Source organism: Ictalurus furcatus, chromosome 28 (assembly GCF_023375685.1).
Source record: "Ictalurus furcatus strain D&B chromosome 28, Billie_1.0, whole genome shotgun sequence".
NCBI lineage: Eukaryota > Metazoa > Chordata > Actinopteri > Siluriformes > Ictaluridae > Ictalurus > Ictalurus furcatus.
Window position 1 is genome coordinate 8,447,308 of NC_071282.1, and position 24,779 is coordinate 8,472,086.

The window sequence follows — 24,779 nt, forward strand, 5'->3', positions numbered from 1 at the left end:
ATGCTGGCCGAGTTGTCAAGAATCTGGAATCGATTAGCGAGTTCAATGTGGAAGTGCTCGGCGTTCACGCGGTCCTTCAATTTCTCGGAGGCAAATGACCGAACGGTGTTGCGTCCGGCCACTCTTTTCAATTTTAGTCGGATTGAAGTCACAAGCAAGTGGTGATCAGATCCGACGTCGGCGCCGCGAAAAACCCGTACGTCACGTAAAGCCGAGCGCCACCGTCGATGGATGCATACATAGTCGATTTCATTGTGAGTGGCCCCATCTGGTGACCGCCACGTCTTTTTGTGAATCCGTTTGTGAATGAAATATGTATTCCCGATGCAAAGGTTGTTAAGATTGCATAGGGATAGGAGACGCTCTCCATTATCGCTCGTTACTGCTGCCGATCCATGAGGTCCGATCACGTTTTCCCAGCCCTGCCGGTCGCTACTGAGTTGCGCATTCATGTCGCCAAGGAGGATCTTTATGTCATGGTTGGGGATAACCGCGATTGTGTCTTGCAGCTGGTCGTAGAAGGCGTCCTTCTCTTCATCATCTGCCTCATTTGTCGGTGCGTAGACTTGAATAACAGTAATTTTAGCATGGCGAGACTGAAATCGGGCAGTAATTATGCGATCACTGATCGGTTTCCATCCAACGAGTGCCTGTGCCGCGGTTTTGCTCAGGACCATCCCGACGCCGTGCACGTGATGTTCTTTGGCTCCCGAATACAGGACGATCTTCCCGTCGCTTATCATTTTTCCATTACCCGTCCACCTCATTTCGCTGACACCAAGAATGTCAAGCCGGTAATTGTCGAATTCGTGCAGAAGCTGCTCCAGTCTCCCACACTGGTACAACGTTCGCACGTTCCAGGTTCCAATTCGTGTGATCGTATTGGCGTCGAGTATCCCATTTTGCATCGGGCGCTGGACGACCTTTCGGCTTTGCTCCAGCACTGTCATCAAGGGAGAAACAGGGTCATCGCGCCGGTATTGTTTAGACCGCTGGTTTTTGCTTGTTGTTTCCGTAGCAAGATAGATTTTACGGGATCAGGGTGCTAGCCTGATGCCCAACCCTCCTCCTTTTTCACCCGGGCTTGGGACCGGCGTCGGCGGAGATCTGGTTGTCTTAATGTTCTAGAATGTGTTTTTGTTTTAATTTCAAAACAAAAGCCAAGAAATATACTTTGGAAAAAAGAATTGTGAGCCCCCAGATAATAAATCATTGGCTTACTACCCAGAGGGTTGTGACTTTACTGCCACTGACACCAACGTTGCTTCCACGGGATGAAATACTCATTTTAGTGAAAGATTTGGTTTTAAGTCATTTTGTTATCTTGTAAATAAGATTTGTCAATTGTTTCAATATTATGCTTTCTGTCCCATGTACAAGTTGTCCTAAACCTCACTCAAACTATAATTAATTGGTGTCAGCCATCACTTCAGTTTAATCAAGGTCAAAACAAAACACCAGAAGACACTATGAACATGTGAAAATGAAAACAAACACAAAACAATACCTATGAGATGAGCAAGCATAACACAGCAACAGAAGACAATCAAAGCAAGACAAAGAGTGCAGTGCAAACTTTGACTACACACACACGCTCATTAACGTGAATGAGAATCAGGTGCAGGTGGTCATGTGACAGTGATGCGGAGGTGCAGTGGCTGCTGGGAACCGAAGTCCAGAGTTCCTTAAGGCAATCTATGACAGAGCAATGTCTTCAGATGAACAGGGAGGCCAGAGGAATCCGCAGTAGGGGAGGAAGTATGGGGAAACATCTTGCACATCAATGAATAAAAAATTAATCAGCCTGACTGACTGACTGGGGAGGTCAGAGATGGAGTGAGAAATGCTTTGCCGAAGCAGCAGTGCAAAACCGAGATCTTTTTGTTATTCTGAGAAGTAAAATTAGACAAATTAGACTGTAGCGGGTCTAGGTAATTAATGGGAAACACTGGGACTGCCCACTTGATGGCCAGATACTTCTATACTTCTCGATTGTGCTTTACATGGTCTCCCTTACTGTAAGCTTGCATCTGATGTACAGCACGGGGCCCTCCTCCCCCTCTGCCACCTGGGACAAAACAGCCTCCAGCCCTCTCTCCAATGCATCAGTCTGCAAAACAAAATGGAGAGAAAAGTCAGGAGAATGCAACAGTGGGCCCCCATATACGCTTTTGTGTGAAAGACCACCACTCTGTCCACTGGACTGGATCTGATGCTCCTTTATTTTAGTGAGGTCAGTAAGAGGGTTAGTGACGTCCGAAAAAGTACGAAGGTACAAAACTCTGATAATAGCCAGCCAGCCCCAGGAATTGCCTCACCCCTGAACTGACATTTTTATCATTTAGCTTTGTCAATTTAATTTAGAATTTGCATAATATGCAAAACCTGCTTTTGCAAAGTAGTCCTAGGATTTCGGGGCAATCTTCACAAAATTGACATCAAACTAGTCAGGAGAGTGTGAATCTCAATAATTATCAAAAATATGTTGACATATATAAACAATTTGGCCACCACACATCAATCAATTCTATATTCATCCTAATATATAAACTTATCCAGATATAAAATTGTAACAAACTTTAAAGACCGGTAAGGAGGAGGTAGGAACCGGCTGAACATAAACTTTCATTTTAAACAGAACTCATCACAGAAACACAAACAGAACACAACGTGCACATGCTCCTTTATCTCCCTCTCTCCCATTGGTTAGCCAAATCACTGCCAGGTGTGCATCCGTACAACCTGGCTTCTCCCTCCTTCTCCTCACACTCCTTCACCTCCAAAATCAGGCCCCCGGTATGACGCACACCCCCTCCCACTATTTCGGGAGGGTGGTGCTGCCCTCTCAGTTACATCTTATCTGGCCAGCCCCTTTGCCTGCGAGCGAGAGGAGAGATGAAGAGGAGGAAGCTGGAAGAGAGCCAGAGAGAAGGAGAGGAGAGAGAGACAAAAAACACTCCAGTCCCCAGACATGCTGTCATCTGGTTCTCAGCCAGCTGGGAAGCAATCCCTCACGATGCCGTGCGATGGCACTGGACTTCCGAGCGGGCGGCTGCGGCTTCTCCCCTTTTCCAGTGGATGGCAGCCGCACCTCTGGCTGCCTAACGGACGGCTTCTGCTGCTCCCCTTTTCAGATGAACGGCAGCCACATTCCTGCTTCCCCGGCGGACATCAGCAGGTGCACCATCTCCTGCCAGACGGCAACTGCTCCTCCCCTTTCAGGCGGATGGCAGCGGTTCCTCTGCATCCCGGCAGACAGCAGTGACTCCTCTGTCCTCCTCGGCAACCTTTCCAGCACCACGGCCTCCACAGTGTTGCGATCCTCCCACAGAGGCGAGAGCTCTCCGACAGCGTGTCCCTCCTTCTTCCAGGCTTTCAGCACCAGTGTAACAAACCTTAAAGAAGGGCAAGGTGGAGGCATGAACCGGCTGAACATGAACATAAACTTTAATTTTAAACAGAACACGAACCATTTAGCCTGTGTCCTGGCAGCAAAATGTAGCCTAATGTCACTAATAATTATTCAAATGTTCATCCTTTTAATAAATCTTTTTGGCCTGCCACCATATCAGTGAAACTAATGCTTGCATTCAGAGTATAAGGGGTGTGTGTGTTTAGGAGTACACCTTAGCACTTGTTATTAGTCATTGTCAGACAGTGTTTGATACTAAAATCTCTCTCTCTCTCTCTCTCTCTCTCTCTCTCTCTCTCTCTCTCTCTCTCTCTCTGTTCTTGCCAGTATCAGCCAGAGGAGGATGTCCTCCAGGAGTTTTTAATTTCATTTAAAAAAAATAATTTATACCACACCGTGGTATCGAGTATCGTGTACTTTTGGTGGTATCGGTACTGACTACTAGATTTTTGGTGTCTTGACATCCCTAATACAATAAGGTCAAAAAGTGTTGTGTTATCATGAAAGTGAGTATGAGCATAATTAGAGTTTTAACTTTAAGTCTGTCATATCAAACTGAAATTATTAACTGTTCAATGATGGAGACTTGAGTGTAAACTATTTTTAGCAATTGCAGTCTTTATACTTCCTTTTTAAGTTTTAGTCTTTTACTTACCTGCCTTGAAAGTGTTTTTGGTGTGTGGGGACAGTTTTAAACTGGTTTAAATCCTATTTTACTGACTGTTCCCAGTTTATTTCTATGGGTGGTTACAGGTCTGACACTAGCTCTGTGCTCACTGGTGTTCCTCAGGGTTCAGTTTTAGGCCCTCTACTTTTAAATATTTATCTATCTCCACTTGGGTATCTGCTGTGATCGCTCGGCCTCCGTTATCACTTTTATGCTGATGATACCCAAATCTACATTGACTCAAAATCTGGTAAAAACACTGATGTTTGTTTTCTTTCTGACTGTATTTCTGAGATAAAAACATGGATGAATACTAATTTTCTGTGCTTGAATAGCGGGAAAACCGAAGTTATGCTTATAGGTTCCCGTCATCAAATTCTCAAAGCTGGTTCACTGTCTCTGTATGTTGATGGCTCTGTTCTAGAGACTCAAAGTAAAATGAGGAACTTTGAGTAATTTTCAATACCGCCTTACATTTGATTCTTTTGTTCAGAGCACTGTTAAAGCATCCTTTTTTCACCTCAGAAATATAGCAAGACTGCGCCCTATGCTAAACTTCTCTGTGGCTGAAAAGCTGATTAACTCATTTGTTGTCACTCTGCTAGATTACTGTAATGCCGTTTTAGCCAGAGTTTCTAAATCCAGAATCAACAAACGGCAAAACTCTGCCACCAGGATCCTGATGGGGACCAGGAAATACAATCATATTATTCCTGTTTTGGAGTCCTTGCACTGGCTCACGGTCAGGTTCCGTGTTCATTTTAAGATTATGATGTTGACATACAAAGCATTACATGGCTTGGCTCCTCATTACTTATCTGCTTTATTAATCTCTTACACCCCAAATCGCAGACTGCACTCCCCACAGTGTAATCTGTTAATTATTCCATAAACGTGCTGAAAATCTATGGGTGACAGGGCTTTTTCTGTTTATGCTCCTTCACTTTTGAAAACTCTTCCTCCTGAACTTAGGGAAGCTCAGACCTTTGGCATTTTTAAAGCTCAACTCAAGACACACTTTTTTAAACTTGCATTTGACTGATGATTTCTACTTTTACTATTATTATTATTATTATTATTATTAATGATGATCTTATTAACTTTTATAATGTTTTATTTTAGGGTGCACGGTTGCTTAGTGGTTAGCACATTCACCTCACACCTGCGGGGTTGGGGGTTCAATTCGGAGTTTGCATGTTCTCCCCATGCTACGGGGGTTTTCTCCAGGTACTCCGGTTTCCTCCCCCAGTCCAAAGACATGCATGGTAGGCTGATTGGCATGTCCAAAGTGTCCGTAGTGTATGAATGAATGTGTATGTGATTGTGCCCTGCGATGGATTGGCACCTTGTCCAGGGTGTACCCCGCCTCGTGCCCGATGCTCCCTGGGATAGGCTCCAGGTTTCCCGGTGATCCTCAAAAGGATTAAGCGGTATAGAAGATGGATGGATGGATGTTTTATTATTTCTGTGTACTGCTTAGTTTGTGTACAGCACTTTGAGAAGCTGTTTTTAAAGGCACTTTATAAAACAAAGTTTATCATTTTTACTGTTATACTGTCTTAACATTCACAGCCATCTTTAGGGTGTCTGTATGGTAACATCCACAATAGCTGCAGACTTCTGTTCTTCATATACGGCAGCCTAGGTCATGTCCATTGGCTGGTCATTTGGGGCTTACAGCTGGTAGGGGTGCCCAAAAAGAGAGCTAAATGGCTAGCAAAATACTGTTCAGCATCTGCTATTATTTGCAGCTGTAACATATTGAAAGACTCTACTACTTATACCCTTGATAATCTTGATATGATCCATGTTTAGTGCTTTGTTGAGTGGATAAAAATAAATTATGTATTTGTGTGTGTGCAGTGTGAGCGGTCTAATTTTCTGCAGGAACATGAGGAGGTACAGGAGCAGTCACTCCATTATGAGGAAAGGATAACTGAGCTCCACAGCGTCATCGCTGAACTCAATGAGAAGATTGGTCTGCTGCAGTGCACAATCATCAGGTCTGCTCTCCTTAAAGGAATGCTTCAGCATTTTTCAACCTGCTTTTTATCTACAACACTGGTAGTGTGTTTACAATTGCCATAAAAAAAGGATGAGAAAATAACTTAAAAAAAAAAAAAAGAGTGTCACATTTTGGGGGCCACAGCATCCATTCAGGGTTATCTGTTGTGAAGAAAAAATTGTTAGTCTTTGAGATGTCCCAGATTAAGATGCTGTCTCCTCCAATGGAAGGAGGAGGATTGTGTGTATTTTAAATGGAATATACTATTAATGAATTCATATTTATGTATTTATATTTATGTAATATTAGTCTCAAATGGCATTCCATAGTTTGAGTCCATTTTCAGCCAAAACCTAAATTTTAGCATGACATACCATGGTGTAGGGAAAGCATTAGCTCAAAGGGAATATTAATTAATTTGAGGAAAATATTATCAGAATTGACTTACAGCAACTAACCAACTCATTTGTCTAGCAGAAATGTTGGTGATGGCATGCACTGATTCTGGGCATGCATTGATTCTTTGACAGTAATATCTTATTATGATGGCAACACTATATCCTAGCATGGTGATGTAATAGACAAGTTTAGGGACTTGGATAATGAACGATAAATCACAGAACAACTTTGAATATAGACAAGACTTTATTACACTTTTCTAAACTACCACATAGAAAATTATCTAAAACATGTACATAAATACACACATGCATACAGAAATGACAGAAGAACTGAGTTTGCAGTGGAAAAAATGATAGGATGCTAGATTTTATGGCAATGTATGGAATTCATTTAGACCATGACCTGAGTGAACCATCAATATATTAATATCAATTCTTGTGTACAAGGTTCTAAAGTTCTTAGCTTGTACTGTACAAGAATAATGAAAGTTGGGAGGTATCATACTTGCTTTACCTTAGTTAGTGGAAGGAGGGTATCGAGATTTCGACACTGTTTAGAAGGTCTAGTTGAATCTTTGCTTGGAGCGCTGAAGAAGTTGATCACTGCTGAAGGCTAGGTTCAGACTAAGACTTCAATGTAGAATTAAACAAAAAACTTTTTGGAAAATGGAAGTTACTTAAGTGGATAAAACTGAGATAAAAAGAAAAGAAACTGAAGATGAAGGATGGTGGGGCGGAGAGGACGAACAAACGAGACTAAAAAAACAAAATTCTGCCGCTGCAGCCCGCTCCAGTTCCAGCACAGCTAACTTACTCTAGTAAATTCCCCTCTCGCTGACTGCTGGAGCATTCAGCACTCATGAACTGCCCGAAGCACTACGGTGTGCACTTCTGGGTTGTCAGACTGTGTTTACTTGTGACATGTGTTTCTTTTGCTTTCTGTCCTGTCTCCACCCATGTTATGTTTATTGGTTGTCTCCTAATGTGTCTCAGCTGTTCTGTGTCTCCCTGGTGATTACGTTGGGTATTTAAACCCCTTGTGTTTCATTCTCACGTCATGAAGCATTGTGTTCAGTGCCTTTCCGCCTGTGTCTTACCAACCATTATTTTTGCTGTTATTTGTTTTTATGGGGATGTTTTATCCCATTTTTGCCCCTGTGTTTAGCGTTTTTGCCTAGGTTTGCCCTTTTGCTAATTGCCTGACCCTGTGCTTGTTTTGGAATAAGTTTCTGCTACACATTTTGGATTTGTCTGCCTCTTAATAAAGCTCTTAACTGCATTTGCATCCTGCATCACCCCTGCTTTCATAACAGAATACTTCTCCTATAGTATGGATGCAGCAGGAGAGCGAAATGGGCGTCATCTCTATTCCAGTGTTTGATTCCATGCGATTTCCCAGGTGGACTTTTATGTATCCTCCGGACCCCTTTGATGGCTCTGAAGACCTTTACAAGGAATTTCTGCTGCACAGCCAAATTCATTTTGAGAGCTTGTTGAGCCCCAAACTGAAGAGAGACAATGGCTCTCAAATGTTCCTGCTGTCCCGGCTCTCTGGCTCAGCCTGCCAATGGGCCTAGGGAGCGTGGGGTTGAGTTCATATGCCTCATAAGGGTGATCTTATGAAAGCAGATTTTGGTTTCAATTTAGAAAATGTTTTGGGGAGGGCCAGCCTGATGGACGAACCTGCGAGGCCGTTCACCAGCTACTATAACAAGGTCAACAGGGTGGCCTCCACAGCCCAGCTCCAGCCAGAGGCCGACAGGGCGGCCTCCACGCCCAGCCCCAGCCGGAGGCTTACAGAGTGGCTTCCACAGCCCAGCTCCAGCCAGAGGCTGACAGGGTGGCCTCCTCAACCCTAGAGCTTCAACATGAGACCAACGTGGTGGTCTCACCTGTTCAGCTGTAGCCAGCGGTCAATGTGGTGGCCTCCTGAACACGAGCTCCAACCAGAGCCCAACAAGACAGTCTCCCCTGCCGAGCTCCAGCCCGAGGTCAACCTGGTGACCTCAACCCCAGAACGGCAGCCCGAGACCCACAAGGCGGTCTCCCCTGATGAGCTCCAGCCATCCTGCTCCTGTCTAAGGCCGACGAAGCAACCTCCGAAGTCATGTTCATGCCTGAGGTTGACAAGGCGGCTTACCAAGCCCTGCTCACGCCTAAGGCCAATGGCGAGCCTGTCACTAACCCATCACCTGCTTCCTGCGGGTATGCTCCATGTCTGCTGCCCGGCTAATTCAGAAGAAGCCCTTTACTAAAAGAGTGACTGCCTTGCCTTGGAACTATGAGTTCAGTGTGGACATTTTGCTTGGCGGCCCAGGACCGCTGGGGGTAGTGTTTTTGGTGGGGGACTATGTCAGGAAACTCCCCTCGCACTAAATGTGCGACAGTGTGCATTTCCAGGTTGTCCGACTGTGTCTCCTAATGTCCAAGCCATCTCCCCAGTGATTACGTTTTGTATTTAAACCCTATGTGTTTCATTCTCATGTCACAAATAATTGTGTTCAGTGCCTTGCCGCCTGTGCCTTCCCGAGCCTTTGTTTGCTGTTCTTTGTTTCTATGGTTTTGCATTTGCATCCTGCATCACCCTTGCTTTTGTAACACTTGCTTAACTCAATGATTTGCTAGGTCATGGTGTTTTAAATCTTTCTGGTTAAACCAGCCCTCTAGGGTTACCCAGATGAGGATGGGTTCCCTTCTGAGTCGGGTTCCTCTCAAGGTTTCTTCCTCTTAAAACATCTTAGGGAGTTTTTCCTTGCCACCATCGCCACTCAGTGGCTTGCTCAGTTGGGATAAATTCACACCTTTAATATCTGTATATCATGTTGATATTTCTGTAAAGCTGCTTTGAGACAATGTCTATTGTAAAAAGCGCTATACAAATAAAATTGAATTGAATAGGGCTTCCAACCAATCTGAAGTTATCTTTAGGACGACTGATGACTAGTTTGCCTTCCCCTTATTTGCTCTTACTTTGTGCTAACTGGGTCCTTATCCTTATAATGAAATTAAGGTGTGAATTATTAAAATATGTAGTTCATTAACATTCTGGAAATGTCACTGTGATGAGCTTTAAAGTTGGGCAAGGGGAAGGAAGGCAGAGGCAAGCATGCAACAACTTGGCTCTCTTTATTTTGCTCCTTTTTTCTTTTTTTGCCCTGACACACATACCCCCACTGCCTGACTCAAGCCAGGGAGCCATCTGTCCTGCTGCTGATGTGTCTGTAAAATAAAAGAGAGAGAGAATTCAGGAGAATATAGGAGTGGTCTGCCACACAGTGCAGCTTTTATCTGAGTAAATGCCTGTTGGCATAGCTCCATCCACTGGACCAGATCTGGTGCCCCCTTTTTAGTGAGATCAGTCAGCGGGCTGGTGACATCCAAATAATTAGGCACAAACCTACGATAATAGCCAGCCAGCCCCAAAAACTGTCTCATCTCCTTTTTTTCTTGGGTCTTGGGCAGGTTGCAATCGCTGTGCTCTTATCAATTTGGGGATGCACCTGCCCATAACCCAAGTGGAAGACCAGATACCGTACATCCACCCATCCATTCAAGCACTTCTTTGGGTTCGCCGTGAGTCCAGCCCAACTCAGCGATCTCAGAACAGCTCTCGGGTGCTGCATGTGCCGCTGCCAATCATTTCTGTATACAGGGTCATCTAAACAGGCAGTGGCATATGCAGCGTGTGGACAGAACACTTTGTCCATGAGCCACTGTCACGGGGCCCCAAACAACCCAAAAGGAAAGGTCATAAATTGGCGTAACCCAAACAGAGTGGAAAAGGTAGTTTTTTCACAAGACATTGAAGTCAAGAGGATCCTGCCAATATGTGAGGCATTGGGTATGCGTAGAATTTAGACACCGCATTGACATTTCTAAAGTCCACCCAAAACCGGACCGTCCTGTCAGTCTTGGGAACCAAAACCACCTTTTTTGTGTCAGGCATAGCCTTGAGTTCGTCCCAAGCTAATTTTTTTTGTGTTTTGGCAGCTGATGGGGTGGCTGCGCAACATCACCCCTGGGATTGTCTCAATGTGGTGCTCTATGAGATTAGTGCGACTGGGGAGAGGGCGAGAACACATTGGAAAATTCTTTCTATAATTTAGTAATGTCCATAATTTGGGAGGATGAGAGGTGGTCTCCATACAGGACCGGGGTGGATTGAAGTACCTTTTTTAGATTCACCTATGGTCCTAGCTCCTCCCTCATGGGAATGACCGTTGCCAGAAAACCATCTCCCTCCATGGATTTAGGAAGTTAAGATGGTAAACCTGTCATGCTCCACCTCTATCCATTCACCTTACTTCATAGTCAACATCCCAGATTTGTCGTCTGACCTCAAAGGGCTCTTCCACTTGGCGAGTTATTTAGAGCTCGACATGGTTAGCAAAACGAGCATTTCATCTCCTGGGATTCTCCTGGAACTCGTAGCCGAGCACCCTTGTTATACAGCCGGGATTGACATTCTCCTGTGTTATGTGGCTTAAGGTGTGGAGTTTTGCTCTCGGGTCAAGAACGTACTGAATTTTGTTTTTACTGTTTGAAGGTCCCTCCTCCCAATTTTACTGGATATATAAAATATATTAGGGCTGTACGTTCATGGCCAAAATGATAATCCTGATTATTTTGATCAATATTGAGATCGCGATTATTTATCATGATTAGTAATTGATTTTAGTGACAACATATTTTTATTGCACTTTCACATTTATTAAGTTTTCTCATGACACAATATAACACACAAGTAGGGATGAGAACACTTGAGATGGTCAATTATGACAGAATTTAGGAACATAGTGTGAGCCATGACAAAATAATTTACCTTCTGATAAACTAAATGTCTGAATAATCTAATATAGGATGTGATTGGGTGAGTTCATTTACCCGTCAGATGCAAAGCGCTTTAGTTTAATGATGTTCATTACTGATGCTCCGATCAGGATTTTTACAGCCAATACCGATCCAGATACCAATCTTTTTTTTTTTTTTTTTTTTTTAAGCTTTAATCAGGAGGTCTATCATAAACAGTTAAATGTAAGCTCTCTGCTCATGGTCACTGTTAATTGAGTTAAAATGATAGCAATGAGATACTGTTGGTTAATTGATAAATAAACAAGCGTAAAATATAATTTTTTTTTTTTAAGTATCTTAAACAATAAAGAGTCCTAACTAAAAGTAGACTAACATAAAAATTATCCATATTAGTAAAAAGGCTAATAGCTTTCTAAGGAAATAGCTTACTAAGCTTAATATCAAATTGATATTAAATGCAACCCATAGTAATTAAACATTATTTAATTTCTCATTTTATTAAGTTATTATAATATCTTTTTTTATATTATGATTTATTTATAACTAAGCACAATTACTGTCTTTACATTTTAGTAGTTTTATTTTTGTTTGTTTATCAGTTTTAGATCGGTTCCCCCAGTACAGTGTTCCATGTCTGCTGATAATATTATGTTTTGGGGGGAATTAAATAAAAACATGGAAACTGGCTTTGACTTTTCTAGTGATATCTGGCAACCGTGAGTTTAAACGAAGTAAATTAGTTAGTGAATGGAGAGCTGCAGCGTACTGTATGTTTACAGACTGAACAGTTGCTACTCTTGCTTATGATTGCTGAGGAATTATTTAATAAATAAGTTTGAATTAAACCCACCTTGTAGCGTTAGCATTATTATTAATTTACTCCGTGCAAAGCCGCTGTGTCTACACGAGCAGGTGCAAGTTCGGGTCATTTTGCAGGATCAATAAAAGATGTACAGAGTTACACTCGTCAACATAATGGCTTCTTTGCAGTATTTCCACACTTGTTTGGTTGACTGAGGAGATGAAAAGCAGTGTGAAAGTAACTGTTGCTCGGTATAGATGCATTTTGGAGTTGTAGTTTTTATCCCGATTTTATTCCGAACTTTTTTTTTATTCCGATTTTATTCACAGTCGCACAAAATACTTTTCAGTATTTTAGTAAATACGAGTGAAATGGTCTCACTGTAGAGCCCTGAATTTATCTGCAAAGTTTTTTCCTGTTCGGCGTGATGACGTTTAATGTCCCCGACAACCTCTGTAGTGCCCTTTAGCGCCATGTTAATGTCGTGATTTCCCCTCGCGCAAAGCGCTGGAGCTTGAAGCGAAGCTGGCAGCTCAAGGGCTAAAATGCTAACTCTTGTGCTCGATTTGTGACGGTTTATGCCATTGAAAGAAACCCTGCAACTATGAGCTATAGCTGGAGTGGCTCATCGGGAGAATTCCTGGTGTGCTGGCAGATGTACCACACACCCACTTTCTCTCCATACCTCACACACACAGAGAAAAAGCATGTGTTACATTATTGCATGACTGATTACTAAAGTAACTACAGTAATTATATTACATTTGTATTTAAAGCATTGCAAGGTGAGGATGGATGGTAAAAAGAAGCTTTACAAGACCAGCCCATTTTGTTCATGGTGGAAGAACTTGGATAAATTAATTGACAGTTCAGTTCTTACTATCCCGTTATATTTATTACTGACATGTTTCAACAAGAATATTAAGTTAAATAACAAATGACATACTGAGTACTGTTTTCTGCTACACAATTCCAACTGTAACATTATGAAAAAAAACTGTTGGTTTGCATTTGGTAAGAAATATATGTGACAAACTAGATCAGTCACATGCTACCTCATGCCAGTATGAGCTGGAGCTTTTTGCTCCAGTCCTGCATTTTGGTTCTTTTATTTTCCATCTATTATCCATTTGGATAACAGGCCAGCTCAGTACCGTTTCCACCTTTGTACCGAGCCCTCCCTGTAACAGTTTGATTCACATGTTTTGTGTTCTTTGGCTTGAACTAACGTGACTACATTTTGAAAGACATGAGGGAAAAATTTAAGTTAACAAGTTAAATTAACCTTTTAAATAACATAAATAAGCATGGTTGGGGAGTAACAGAGTACAAACAAAAAAAAAACGGAGCAAAAAAAAAATTTTTTGTTCCGGTTTGCTGCTGCTGCTGCTGATGATGATGATGATGATTATTCAAATTATTCAAACCATGGTATATAAGACAAAAGTTGGTAGGCATATTATCGGTAACAGCAGATCAAGTAAAGTTAAGTCAAGTGAAATTTTTATTATCAATCCTCTATATCTTGTATACATTGGAATTAAATGTTTCTTCAGGACCCAGGTGCAACATAACAGTATACAGGACTACATAAAGTACAAATACACAACAGCGTGAGATGAGTGCAAGAAAATAAATACACAGAACAAGACAATAAATATATATCAGCTAGCAGCCTGAGGTTGCGTAGCTGTTCCTGTAGTCCATCATTTATTCTTCCTGAGCTTTGTTCTCCAGCAAAAGTTGGCAATTATAGACATGTTCACCTGTGTTTCTGATGTACATCTCTGGCTCCACATAACATGCACCATATTTGTGGACCCAAAGTAGCCACTGCATGCTATCACACCACCTTCTTGGTAATTAACATTACCCCACACACATTTATTATGAATATATTTGCAATTAGGCACGTGAAATTAAGTCAAATTAATTTCCTTTGACACACTGTGTTTCTCTTTCATTCGTTCTCTCCTCCTCCATGCTTCTACCTGCCTGTCAGTCTCATTGAAGGTGGCATGGCCTGTGTGGCTGCAGTCATTGTGAAGGAGGCACGAACTGCGCAACACTGAATGACAGTGTTTTGTACTGAATTGTGGCCTGCTTTAAATACATCTTCCACACATCAGAGCACACATCACACATATTTATAATATAGATAGACTAGTCTAAGAGCCAACCAAAAGAAGACAAACTATTAAAAAATTTATTTTATTACAATAATGCTCCATTTGTCATTTCATTAAACTTGAAGTTGACCTTATTACCTCTCTCTCTCGCTTTCAGAGAAGATGAGTTTTCAGAGTTACACTGCGAGCTCAGCCATAGCCAACAGGAACCCAGTGAAGACGAGCACAGTGTGGACCAGGACCCGGACCAGGACCCTGACCAAGCATCTCGTGTCTCATTGCCTGAAAACCAGTCAATGCTGGTCACTGCAGACATGGGTAAGGAGTCCCAACAAGGATACATGCATGGAGTTGCAGATTCTTGGATCCTTAAATGCAGTTATGGTAATTACTTTGTAAAGATAGTCTGTTTGGAAGGTGATTATTTTTACAATATCATCAATATGAGTTTGCTTTTAAGAAAACCATAACCCAGAGAGTTTATTGCATCATTAACCTTATAACAGAGAATACTTAAGGGAAATATTACGTCCGATTGTCATTACCACCTACTGGATTGGCCTTTTTTTAACCTCTGAATCAGCAGGAGCACATCTTGCACGTATCTGTCTTCTCTCACTAGGCCATACAGCCATATGATGGTCCGACAACCAATCCAGCATTTATCATTTTTCTTATATTATCTTTCTTTCCTTCCAATAGAAAACAATTCAGTGTTTGGCTAAAAGAAACAGTTGAGTGATGTAAAAGTGTCCATTAAACCTTTTTCAGAATGTGTGGTTTGTCTATGTGCACACATTTAGGTTTTTTCTAAACACTGAATGGTAGATTAGTTTGTGCATGATTTCTTCAGATATCATCCTTTGTCAAATTTTCAACTTTTATGATCTTTTTCAGTTCACTTGAGCTGCATATATTGTATACATCTGTCATCAGATAGGAAGCCATTGTGCTACAGAATTATACTTTTTTTTTTTTGTTAATCACATCTTATTTATTTATTTATTTATTTATTTATGTACCTAGATCCATGGAAAATTCTCTATCTTCAATGCGTGTTCACACAGAAATAATCTTCAACCCCTTCTAACATATAGTTGAGCTGAATATTAAAAGATTTGATATTCAGGATTTATGCTGGAATTATAGAGCAGGGTTACAGTCATACCTTTTCTTATTATTTCTTGGGCATGGAACTATCCATGAAACCAAAGCACATCAAGTTCGCCGATGACACGACTGTGGTGGGTCTCATCAGCAAGAATGACGAGTCAGCATACAGAGAGGAGGTGCAGCAGCTAACAGACTGGCGCAGAGCCAACAACCTGTCTCTGAATGTGGACAAAACAAAAGAGATGGTTGTTGACTTCAGGAGAGCACGGAGCGACCACTCTCCGCTGAACATTCCTTGGTGTTCACCTGACGGAGAACCTCACCTGGTCCCTCAACTCCTGCTCCATAGCCAAGAAGGCCCAGCAGCGTCTCTACTTTCTGCGAAGGCTGAAGAAACCCCAACTCCCACCTCCCATCCTCACCACATTCTACAGAGGAACTATTGAGTGCATCCTGAGCAGCTGCATCACTGTCTCTGGTTCAGAAATTTACATCATCGGATCGCAAGACCCTGCAGTGGATATTGAAGACAGCTAAGATGATCATCGGGGTCTCTCTCCCCCCAATCACAGACATTTACACCACACGCTGCATCTGCAAAGCCACCAGCATTTTGGTCGACCCCACACACCCCGCACACACGCTCTTCACCCATGCACTCATGCACTGTCACTGTACTGTCCTGCGTTGTTAGGACACGTTTGCATGTGCACTTAATATAGAATGTTTGTAGATCTTATTTAGTTCTGTGTCGGCTCATGTGGTTAGTGTGTTGTTTTATGTAACACCATGGTCCTAGATGAATGTTGTTTCATTTCACTGTGTACCAACTGTATATGCTTGAAATGACAATAAAACCACTTGAACCTGTGCTAGTAGGCTAAAAGTTGAAGATAGGAACTTAAACATTCTCTTTTTTTAGTCTTCAAATATATAGCAGTCAGCCATAACATTAAAACCACCTGCCTAATATAGTGTAGGTCTCCCTTACCTTGTGTTTTAATGTTGTGGCTGATCAGTGCATCTATTGTAATAATTTATAAGTATTTGAAAAATGAAAAGTTTATTCTGAAACTCTATCACACTGGTTTGCACAGACTAGTGAAATAATACATTAACTAGTCTCTGTTCAGGGCATGTGAACTAGTCAAGTGATGGTAAAGATAACAGCTAAATGAACTTTGTTAGTTTGAAAATATTTCAGACTAGATGAAGTTGTCTTGCTCCATTCAACTGCACATGACTGTGATGGGAATGTATTAATTCAATCAATTTAATTATTTTGCTTTGACGTACCATTATCTTGTGAATTTTTAGCGTAACCCCATAATAGGCATATATGGACAGCAACAGAAGAGAGTGATGTAGTCTAGTCTAACAACCAATGCCTGCAGCAAAGAACAGCCTAACAAAAATAAACATCACTAACATAACACTGCTACCTCACTGTGGTCTTTCAGATGTATAAATTCTTCAATGATGGTTTTATTGAGCTCAGATATAATTTTTTATGCAGTTGGGGCAATTGTGATTATTTCTGGAGGCTGATAATTCACTCAAAAGGTACATTAACAATCTAGCTAGTTACATACTATAGATTAAACAAACTATAGATTAAACTTGCTAATTGCATCTTCTCTAATCTGAAATCTGTGTTTATTTTGATACCTTACATTCAAACAAATGTTTAACATTTCTTAGGTTCATGTAGGGAATGAGGAAGCTGGAGGCAGGCTTGGAACAACTCAAATAGCGCTTTATTCTATTAGTTTTGCTTTTCGGCAGTTTGATCTTATACACATGGGACAACTGAAAGCCGGTTCAACTTGCTTCATCTCTGTCCGACACTGGAACCCCCCACCACCAGTCTCACACTGGTGAGCTATCCGGGCTTCAGCTGACCCCCCACCACAAATGAGTGATTTGTGCATTGGCGTCCTTCATGTGATCTGAGTACAGGGTGAAAGGGTGCCCCAGTAGGGGCGCACCCCTAACCCTAACGCCCCTAAGGTTAAGGGCGGCCCTAACCCTGGCCACTTGATAGCCTGACAAAGTCATGTGAATGCAAAGAAAAGTTGTGTGAATGCAACTGCGGGCCCCCACACAAAACCGCTTTAACTAGACAGAAAGCCCGCCCGCTCACTGGACCGGGTCTGGTGCCCCCTTTTTAGTTAGGTCAGTCAGTGGGTTGGTGACATTTGAAAAATTAGGTACAAACCTTCTATAGTAGCCAGCCAGCCCCAGGAACTGCCTCACCACCTTTTTGGTCTTTGATATTGGGAAGGCCGCGATCGCTGCTGTCTTATCTATTTGGGGACACAACTGCCCATGACCCAAGTGGAAGCCCACACGCTATACTTCCAAATCGCACACTTCATTGGGTTTACTGTGAGTCTCAAGGATCTCAGGACAGCCCTTAAATGTTGCAAATGTCGCTGCCAATCATTACTTTAAATGATTTTAATCTAAGTACGCAGCGGCATATGCATTGTGCGGATGGAGGATTCGGTCCATGAGTGATTGAAACATCGCTAGGGCTCCAAACAACCCAAATGGAAGGGTGACAAACTAATGTAATCCAAACAGAATGAAAAAGGCAGTTTTTTTCATGAGATCTTGTAGTCAAGGGAATCTGTCAATACCCCTTAGTCAAATCCATTGTCGAAGAAAAGCAAGCCATGCCTAACAAATCAATGCAAGGCATTGGATATGCGTCAAATTTAGACACCGCATTGACTTTTCTAAAGTCCACCAAAAAAAAAATTCCAACCCCCATCGGCCTTGGGCACCAGGACCACCAGGCTGCACCAGGCACTGTGGGACTCTTCAAATACCCCCATTTTGATCATAGACTTGAGTTCATCCCGAACCAAATTTTTCTTGTGTTCAGGAAGCCAGTATCTGGAGGAATCTCTATGTATAGTTCTGTGAGGTCGGTGAAACTGGGTAGAGGCAAAAACACCTCAGAAACTTCCTCCTGCAACCTGGCAATGTTTGCTCTCTGGGACAGTAAACGATGGTCTCCTCAGGGGACCGGGGTGAATTTGCCTTTTTCACATTTCCGGGTTTCACGTTTCCGGCACTCACTGGCATGGTGTAAATTTACTTCCAGTGACAACAATGGCTAAGCGTCAGTGCTGCAGCATGGTCAGTTCAGCAATTCTAAACAAAAACAATTCTTTCCAAATAAAAGCAATTCTTTCCTTCAAACGAAGACCAAAGAAGTGGGTCATCGCTATTAGAAGGGATGAAGGGTCTACATTTCACCACTGTCAACTACACTGAAGGACGTTCATGGCTGAAGGTTTGTGCAATTCCCATTCGTTTTCCATGGAATAATTTTCATATACCACCTCAAAGGCTGTCTGCTTTTCAGAGAGCTACCATTCAACTTGGCGTGGATGCACAGATTCAGGAGCCGTCTGTTGTCTTGGAAGCTGCTCCAAATGAAACCAGCATTGAAGAACCTGACTGCGTGGCATGCCCACCTTCTGGTAAGCACATTTCTTAAATCCCAGTGTTTTGCTATTATGATCTAGAGAGAAATGTGTGTTTTATTATATTATTGACATTTTTGTAGGTACATTAGATGAGGCACTGCATTACATTAAAAAGCTGGAGGCTAGACTGCAGAAATTGTCATTGGAGGCCCCCATTATAGTAAATAGTTTTTGTGTGTCTGATCACACAATCAGATAACTTTCCCTCACAGGAAGTTTTCCATGTGTTTTGGGAGTCGATTTGTCCATTTGCCAGGAACCTTGTGTACTGGGCCAAGGCATGGAGGATGGCACAAAAAGCATCCCCAAGCCCTCGCCCTGCATGGAAAATCCAGCTCATAGATGAACTATTTGTTAACTGCTGCCGGGTAGCTGCTGGACTGAGGGAACAAGTGTTTGCTGACATTTTCAGAGTAAGCGTGGCCACAGTGAGCAGGACCATTGTCACCTGAGCTAATTTCCTATTCTTTATGTTGGGTTCAGTACCCATTTAGATGTCCAGGCAACAGGTAGGCTCCTCCATGTCTGAGAATTACAAGTTGTTCACTCGAAACCTGCAAGTCATCCTGGATTGCACAGAAATCCACTGAGAGAGCCCTGCATCTCTGACACTTCACTGAGAGATCTCCTCCAACTACAAGAGCATTACAACATTCAAAGTTCTGGTTGGAGTAGCTCCGTGTGGTGCAGTCAATTTCATGTTACATGAAGTGCTCGATGGTGTGTGGGCATAAATTTAAAGTTACAGTTGAACTGATAACCAAGCACAGGCATTGAGGGGAAATTTACAACCGGAAGATCTGCAGTCATGGGGGGGGGACACTATTCTGGACTGCCATGAGGTATGGGACCAAACTATGAGGGGACCAACTCTATTTTAGACATGCCCTCTAGTACTTGTGCCAGCAAAGGCCAGGGATTGATCTTATGTGAGTTTTGCTCTAGAAGCTAAGACATGAGGATCTAGAAGGGAATTTAAAGAAATTAATACAAACTATTGGTCTTGAACACAAGAAGTTTTAGCTGTGTACAAATACACAAACACACAGAAAGAGAGTTGTGTATCACCTGTGTAAGCCTTGTATAGGGTAGACTTTACTTCAGTCTTCCCAAGTGATTTGGGTTTCAGGAGAACAAGTTTACTCACTGCCTCTGGCTAGACTCCCTTAGTATAACACAAACAAACGAGGTGTTAAAAGTATTTTGGGAAAACTTTACAAAAAGGTTCTATTCATTACCATTAGTTAATGCATTTAAGAATCATGAAATAACAATGGACAATAATTGTTAATAGTTTTTATTAACCTTGGTTGATGTTAATTTATAACGTTTTACCTAGTAATTTTTATTCTTGTTCATTCTTAGTCCATAAAGCTTTAATGTTAGCATATACATTGTTTGTTTGTTTATTTATTTATTTAAAATGTTACTAGTGTTCCAAATACAGAAAAGAAAAAAGTCAATATACTTGCCTGTGTTTTTGGATTTTGCCATCTCTGTGGCTCACACGTGCAGGCCAGTAGTGGTGGGACACACTGTAAATTAAGCTACACATTGTGGGCCGTCTGATAAAGGGCTGTCAGATGGTTACACAACCCTTTACCAGCTGCACAGCTACACATATAGGCAGAAGCACAAACATCCTTTTCTGACTCAAATGTTATCTGTTTGAAAATACAATAGTTTAGCTGTTATTTAAAGCTGCAAACTGTAGTAAAAGCAAGACATATAGCGATAGTCTGCAACCGCAGAAGCAAAGAAAAAGGTTATAACTTCAAGACAGAAAAAAGAAAACTACACAACATTGAAACTAAAGGAAAATCCAAAGTAAAAAACTGCAACCACAGTTATTTTAACTAAAACGGAATGACTTGCTATCAGAACAATGATAGCTAATCTGGTGAACTCATAAGGAAACCGGCATATCATATATAACCTCAAGCTTGTGGTGGGCCTCATTTTTCTTCATTGATCGGTAACACCTACCTCTCACTACCACAATCAGTAACATTTGAGACTGAACACATACAAAATTGTTAGCATTCAGTTCATACTGTTGCTAGCGCCAGCTAGTTGTCAACCTTGATAATTGTGTATAAATTGTTCAACAAAGAATTTATAGCCCTTGCTCAGCCTTGATTCTTTAGTTGTAGAGTGCTGTCCAACAAGTCTGTTAACATCCTCAAACCTAAGTAATGGCAAGGTCAAGAGAGAAGTAGTGAAGAATCTTTCCATGTTTACTCTATATGGAAACACTGTAGATCATGGTGGAAATACTACGTCACCGATTCATTTTTAAAAGGCCTATTGGGCTGTACTTTTTAGACTTATCTTCAGTCCTAACTCCCCTCTCTTGGGAACTGCCAAGGCCAGGGCCACAGGTACAGCCTCTCTCCACGGATTTATATATTTGAAGTGCATCAGATATGGTACATTTGGTATAAATGTGGTATATTTGAAGTGCATCACCTCTATTCATTTGCCTGACCTCATAGTCAACTTCTCCAATGATGTCTAAGTTGTTGTGAGGCTTATGCCCATACAATAATTCATATGGGAAAAACTCTGTGGAGGCTTGTGGGACCTCTCATATCGCAAATAACAGGGGCTCAAGCCACAAATCCCAATTCCATGCATCATTGTGAACGAACTTACGAATCATATTTTTAAGCATCTGATTAAACGGTTATTAAACTCTATTGCAAATCGATTTAATCCTCAATAATTCGTAAAGTTTGCAGAGTGTTTGTGCCATGGACGTAGTGCCCTGATCATTCAGGATCTCTTTTGGGATCCCGACTCCGGTAATAGCACGAAGAGTGCTTCCACAACACTATATGCTGATATGTTGTGCAAAGGTACTGCTTCCAGAAATCATGTTGCATAATCCACCAGGACTAGCACAGGACTACCACCAGTGAACATTGCCGCAAATGCCTAGCCAATAGAAACGGGCCATGAGACGATTGTGTTTTATCCTGCCCCAGGTGCCTAGCCATCGGATTATGGTGAGCTGCCTGGAATAACGATTCCCAATGGCTCTTTGGGACCAACAAGTGGTCGTTTCCTCTTTTGTCTGAGTGTCCTGTGTCACTCAATATAACTTATTCTGAATAATTGCAAAGTAGGAGAAGAAGAGTGCAACATTGCGTTGAACTCGCTGACCATCAATTACTTTCACTTGATCGAGGGCCTGAGGGATTTGTCATAAGTCTGCTCCAGAGGGAAATCCCCAAGGGAAATTTCCCAGAGGAAGAGCCCTCCCTACCCTCTGTTTCTTCTTGATGCAGAGCTGATGTTGACAGCCCTGGCAATGCCTCCCAAGCCAATGCTGTGCACCTCCCACCTCATGCCTCGCTACTGCAGCACTCATGCACAAATAATGCCCTCACTAATATCTGAAAACCTGGCCAATTTGTTCCCAGAATTAGTGGATGGGTGAGGCAAGGACTACCCACTGCCCCTATATTCTATGCTTTTGTTCCCTGAAGTGAATAGTGACTGGCACCAATGGATACTTGTGAACATCCTGAGCACACACCTCACCTTCACCACTCATGCATTTACCAATGCCCAGCATTGAATCAGCCTTTTGGGCAAAGGCAAACGGGTGGCCGAGCTTGCCGAGTGTACTCCAGCAAGTTCACTACTTGAAACTGATGGGCCGTAAGCTGGGCTTCCCCTTACAGGATTGGCAGTAAGCGGGCTGCCCATTGGGACTGAAGACAGCCCCAGACTTCCACCCCATGCTCAAACAACTTCAAAAATGCTTCCAGATCATCCTGTGGTCCCATCTTTGCTATGGTGATGTGGGCCATGGCTGCGATGCCCGCTGGGGCTGCTGCTGAAGTAACCACTTGCTGAACCAGGCTCTGGAGCACCTGCTGGTCCTCTTGGCTTCGAGTAGGGCCTGGATGCACTGCTCCTGCTCTTTGTATAGCTCACGGAGGGCCTGGTGTTGGGTCTGGTGCAGGATGGCAAGGGACTGGAAGATCTGGACCAGTGGTGTGGACTCCATGACGATGCTCTTCCTCAATGTCATGGGCTTTGGCACCAGTGTAACACAAGGGCTGAGCCTTTTGGGTCATCTAATTGGGTTATTTTCTTAGTCTTGGGTAGTTTTGTGTAACCCAACTGGGTTACTGGCTGGGTCATTTTCACCGACAGTTGAATCAATGCACCCGGACTCCTCAGCCCAGCTCCTTGCAACAAATTAACTCAGTGTTAACTCAGTTTGAATTCGCTTCAGGTGGAGGTAGTTGTTTTCACACAAACAGACTGTTAGATGGAGAAACAATCAGAAAAGACGTTACACAGCTTTTGTGTTATTACTATTTCAACAGATCAGTATTATTAAACGATCCAATAAATGTGTTTAAAAAAAAGAAAAAAAATTCACACGAGTGACCAACACAATGTGTTTTAAATTATTGTCCATGTTGCAGACTGCACTGCTGACATCATTCAAACCTTAAAAAGCCTCAAAGTGAATGTTCGTTGCTTTGAGCTTTTGATTGTGACCGCAGCGTCCTGAGGAGAGGAAACCAAATGTAAGTTAGTGTTCATCACTATTTAGCATTTATGCTGCTGAAAATGCTTGGCTGAGTTTGTGATATTTAGTCAGGGAGCTCTCGAAAAAGTATTCATTGGAAAACAGTAACTCAGCAAGTAATTAACTTTACCTATTGCAATGGTTTCAAAAGTGAATGTCATGTGCTGCATACTATACTGTTTAGCATACAGCTCACAGTAATGTTAGACACTCACATTCCCTTTTTGAAAGTTAATGATAACCTAGCATTACAATGTAGGCTGTGGCAATTTGAGCACAGACACACAGGAGGCCATTTAGGTGCAGAACGTTTTTCAACTGTGCATGGGTGAGAAAAAGGTGTGGTGGAGTTGGTGTCATCCTCGGGGGTGTAGAGAGCGTGATGTGGTCTCCCAGAGACGTTGAGGCCCTTTTCTTTTTGGAGGTCAGGGAGCGAAGTCCTCTTCTGTGGTCGTACCTTCTGTGAAAAATGGAGAACAAAAGGTTTCCATTATTTTGGAGATGGTCCATCCCTTTGTTAGAGGAGGAAGGCCCTTTTACGTATATGCTCCTGTCGGCTGCTGGATGGAGGAGAGCTACCATGCTGATCATTAGCCGCCAACCGTGTGTGTTTCTGTGACCCCGCCTAGTAGCCACACACTGTTGGTGTGTTGGTTGACTTAATTAGGTTGTGCAACAAAAAAAAATTGGCAGTGAGGTGCTAAAGGCAGGAAAATAAATATTCACAAGTTAGCTATATTTTCCTGGTGAGTTTACAGCTCCAGTTTGTTCATTAGGAGAATGGAGGTCACATTCTGTAACGCAATTGAAGCCCAAAGAGACTTATCCATACTTTGTAACAACTAACCAACACTCTTTTTGCTCTTTTACAGCTTTTCAAATGGAAGTGTCTTCCCACACGGCAGGGAGATTTGTAAGAAGATGCATCAACTCCAATATTTACACCTGTCAAATGTTTAAATTATGTAAATAAATGTCACCTGAATTTCATGCAATTGTTTGTTTATTTTGTGAACATTTTAGTAGAATTTTAACATACGAACAAATTGCGTTTTAGGATAATTGTAGGGAAAAATGTATAAACAACACGTTATTTTGTTTTATTTTTTTAACACATCTTTGTGTGGAAATGTACTAACACACAGCATGTGTTAAATGTACTAACAATACTGATTGTGTTAAAAGCAACACAAAATGTGCTGTCCTTAACTAGACATGCAGGTGTGTTAAAAATTAAGTCATGATTGAGTGAAGGTTACTGTACACTAGAAAAAGCAAAAATGTGCGATAACAGTCCACTTTACATGACATTAAATGCACCGCTATCTTTGTTAGCTTTAGCGTACTTGTTTGTAATGCCTACTGGATCATGGGTTGATTACTCAT

At 42.1% G+C, this 24,779-nt stretch overlaps 1 protein-coding gene across 4 annotated transcripts in view; it reads left to right on the top strand.

Annotated features, from left to right (window-relative positions):
* mcc (MCC regulator of WNT signaling pathway) overlaps positions 1 to 24,779 on the top strand; it is a 155,665-nt gene that overhangs the window by 27,758 nt on the left and 103,128 nt on the right. For 3 of the 4 annotated variants that reach the window (XM_053618037.1, XM_053618035.1, XM_053618039.1), the window contains exons 2-3: positions 5,943 to 6,082; positions 14,386 to 14,546. In XM_053618037.1, coding sequence (XP_053474012.1) covers positions 5,943 to 6,082; positions 14,386 to 14,546 — 301 coding nt within the window. The remainder of the gene's footprint in view (positions 1 to 5,942; positions 6,083 to 14,385; positions 14,547 to 24,779) is intronic. The other variant, XM_053618036.1, reaches the window with a different exon arrangement.